Source organism: Olea europaea, unplaced genomic scaffold, assembly GCF_002742605.1.
Source record: "Olea europaea var. sylvestris unplaced genomic scaffold, O_europaea_v1 scaffold1446, whole genome shotgun sequence".
NCBI lineage: Eukaryota > Viridiplantae > Streptophyta > Magnoliopsida > Lamiales > Oleaceae > Olea > Olea europaea.
This window is the reverse complement of record NW_019232004.1, coordinates 116,822-120,222: the sequence shown is the minus strand read 5'-3', so window position 1 is coordinate 120,222 and position 3,401 is coordinate 116,822. Positions and strand designations below refer to the sequence as shown.

At 36.0% G+C, this 3,401-nt stretch overlaps 1 protein-coding gene across 1 annotated transcript; it reads right to left on the bottom strand.

Moving 5' to 3' along the window:
- Nucleotides 1–1,651: 1,651 nt before the first annotated feature.
- Nucleotides 1,652–2,725, bottom strand: LOC111376085. Its single transcript, XM_022999011.1, has one exon. It carries the CDS (start codon nt 2,596–2,598, stop codon nt 1,690–1,692), a length of 909 nt encoding a protein of 302 aa, XP_022854779.1. The 5' UTR covers nt 2,599–2,725; the 3' UTR covers nt 1,652–1,689.
- Between the last annotated feature and the right edge of the window lie 676 nt (nt 2,726–3,401).

Genomic DNA, 3,401 nt, shown 5'->3' with positions numbered 1-3,401 from the left:
ACAATCACCATAAGTCTTACCTCAACACCATGACTCCCTTGTGGTCCTCCTCCATGAAATCACCACCACCACCAGTAGAAATGCCAAAAACCAATTTTACAAAATAATAATAATAATAACAACATCAAACACAAAATCCAGATCTTTTATGATATGTACCCCATTTTCAATAAATGATTTCCTGTTCGCTTTTCTGGTTTTCGATTTGATTTTCACCTCTTAATAGGGCTGCACAATTTGATTCGGTTTCATTCGATTCCTGTGTTTCATGTTATAATTAAATTTTTTAATATTTACAAATCGCATAATTCAACGAATGACATGTTTAATTTTAGCTCTTACAAATAACGTAATACAATTTTATGTGCTTTTACATCTCTCTTTGTCGAGTTTTTCATAGATTTGATTGTTAAAATCACTGTAAGAGTAAGATAGCGAGCTCACAATAATTAAGACAGTTGTTGTCGAGTTTCAATTCGATTTTTCCAGAATAATAGAAACGGCATTACAGTAGAATAATATATTTGAATGAAACTTATGTCAATTTGATTAAGTTGGGCTTGAAATGGAAGTCTAAGAATTAGAAATATGAAAATAATATTTTTGGATTTGAGCTAAATTAACTAGTTAGCAAATTTATAAAAAAACAATAATTTGGCTTATTTAAAATAAATAAATTAAAAAAATTAGAGAGATTCAATTCTTCAATTCTTAATCTAGAACTGAAAATCGAATCGAACCCATCAATTTTCGATTTTAATACCCTTTCAAGTATTTAACTTAAGAAGAACAGCTCTATTCGGTTCAGGTCGGTATGGTTTGACTTGTTCGGTTATGGAGTTTTGTCCAACTCTACCTCCCAACATTGTGTTGATACCAATGATGGAAACAAATGCACAATTTTATCTATGCTTTCGTTTGGATTGCCAATGGATGGTGATGCATGAATCTGAACTATTGGTGGTGGTGATGGACGAACTCATGGTGGGGTCACAACTTTGCAAAGAGGGAGTTACGAGAGAGAATAGAGATGTGGTCTAGAATGAGAGATGAGAGATGTGTTTATATTGTATCATTAGAAGAGTAGGACTGAAAATTTGAGTCAGGTCAATCCAACTCAAAAATGGAACCAAACCAATTTAAATTGATTTGAATAACGTCGATTTTGCGATATCGCAAGTATTTTGTCCCCCCTGCGGACGGGAGTTATCGTAATAGCAAAAGCTAATAAAGGATGTAAAATGAATTGCAGAAGTGTGAACTGCCTTTCATTAGTTAACTTGAAGAAAGCTGACAAATTAATCAGGACTGAAAAATCTAAGAAATCTAAGAGGGTGATTGGTGAGGATTAAAATTATATTTTTAGTAAATTGTTATAGAAGTTCTTAAAATGTGCATTTAAAAAGTTGTGGGATTCATGAAAGATATGGTTAATATTAATTATTTGACTTTGATTACATTAAAATTAGATTTTAATCCGTAAAAAACGAGGCCCAAAGTTAGAATGTTTAGACATGTTCGAAAGTTGGCGGAGACAGAGAATATTGATTTAACAATTACCATTGAAAATATCGAGTATATTATTTTAATGTTAAGAAAGTGAACCAATTTTTTTCTCTCTCAAAAGAATTGAATGAAGCTAAAAAAAAAATGAAATGAAAGAAAATTTTACTTCTTTCCAACAAGGTTTTACAATTTGTAGACCACAAGGAAACATGGCAACAATGCACGTGAATCAAATACTAAGAACTTGCCATTCTCTCCGCTCACTGAGTCATACTCAACTCGGCCTCCAAGCAACGTCTCAAACTTCAATTGCTTGCCTACCTGACCCGCTATAACCCGGCAAACCAACATGGCCTTCCGCCCTATACCACCACCTACACTTTCATGAGCTCCGCCGGTCTCTGAAAATGTACATATTGCACTCCTTTTGTCGCCGTAAAATGCAACACCGCCGCCGTCATAAGCTCCTCTTGTGGTGGCCGTCAGGCATTGGAACCTCATGACCTCATTCCCATCGGCAACGCATCGTGCGTGATCCTCAGATCCGCCGTTCACGGTGGCAGCACCTCGAGACCTCGCCCTAGACTTCACTAAGTCCCTGTATTCCTCAAACCGCGTCACTGTCCGGGCCAAATTCTGGACCTTGAACACCATTTTGATCTGACCAGGGAAATTCTTGGGTCCCCAGCTTGTACGAAAGATTATCTCCACCACATTACGTGAGGGATGGCCCTCCTGTAGCTCAATGAGTGCCGGAGAGCATGAATCCGTGGCTCGTAACAGCCAGCCGTAGCCAGAGATGAGACTATGGTGTGTTTTGTTGATGGAATGTTTTGTACCGGCGTCGGATTTTCTTGAAACGGGTCGTTTTGACGGAGGCTTTGGAGATGCTTTTGGTGGCTTTGGTTTTTTGGGTTTAGGGATTTCAACTACGTCTCTAAGATTTTGAACGCTGTTTCTGCAATTGGCGGAGTTTGATAACAAACGGTGGTGGTTTTGGCGATTTTCAGGGTTAGAGCAGAGTTGGTGGTGGCGGACGTCATCTGCAGCTCTTGACTTACATTGTAGTGTCTTCATCCATCCATTCGTCATTTCCCTCTGTTATATGCATGAAAACTTCTAAAGCGCCCACGTTTCTACTTGAGACGCTTTTCGAAAATTCAATCTATTTGAAAAGAAACTCAGAAAAATGTGGTGAAGAAAGAGTATCAAAGAGCTGGAAAATTATGGAGTAGATAAGACGATATTGAGCAATATTATAAATAGTAGATTTAAATTGAGCTAATTGTTCCAATGGTCACTGAATTTAGGTCCATGTCTTTGATTGGTCACTAAAATTTGAAATATCGAATTTGGACCACTAAACTTGGATCCATGTCTTCGATTGCTCACTGAAATTTAAAATGTCGAGTTTTGACCACTAAATTTTGAAAAATATCATATATTACTCACTGTAAATTCGATATTTTTCAAAATTCAATATTAATACTAGTGAGTAACGTATAATATTTTTCAAAATTCAATAGTCAAAACTTGATATTTTAAATTTCGATGAGCAATCGAAAATATGAACTTAAATTCAATAACCAAAACTTAACATTTTAAACTTCAATGACTAATAAAAAATATGAACTAAAGTTCAGTGACCATTGGAACAATTAATTCATTTAATTTGGTTGTCAAACGGAGAGAGAGCTCGTGAATTTGAGTGTTAGGATGGGTGAAAAGGTGTTGAGATTACGAATATGTCCTTCTGAGTGAACAATAATTTTCCACGTGGGCTTTTGTCTCTTCTGTTATGGGAAAGGAGCAAATCCCAAAAAAATTTCATCAATTCGATTTCGATGAAAATTGTCCAAAAGATTTTTTTAGTGGCCCTACAAAAATTGCCAATG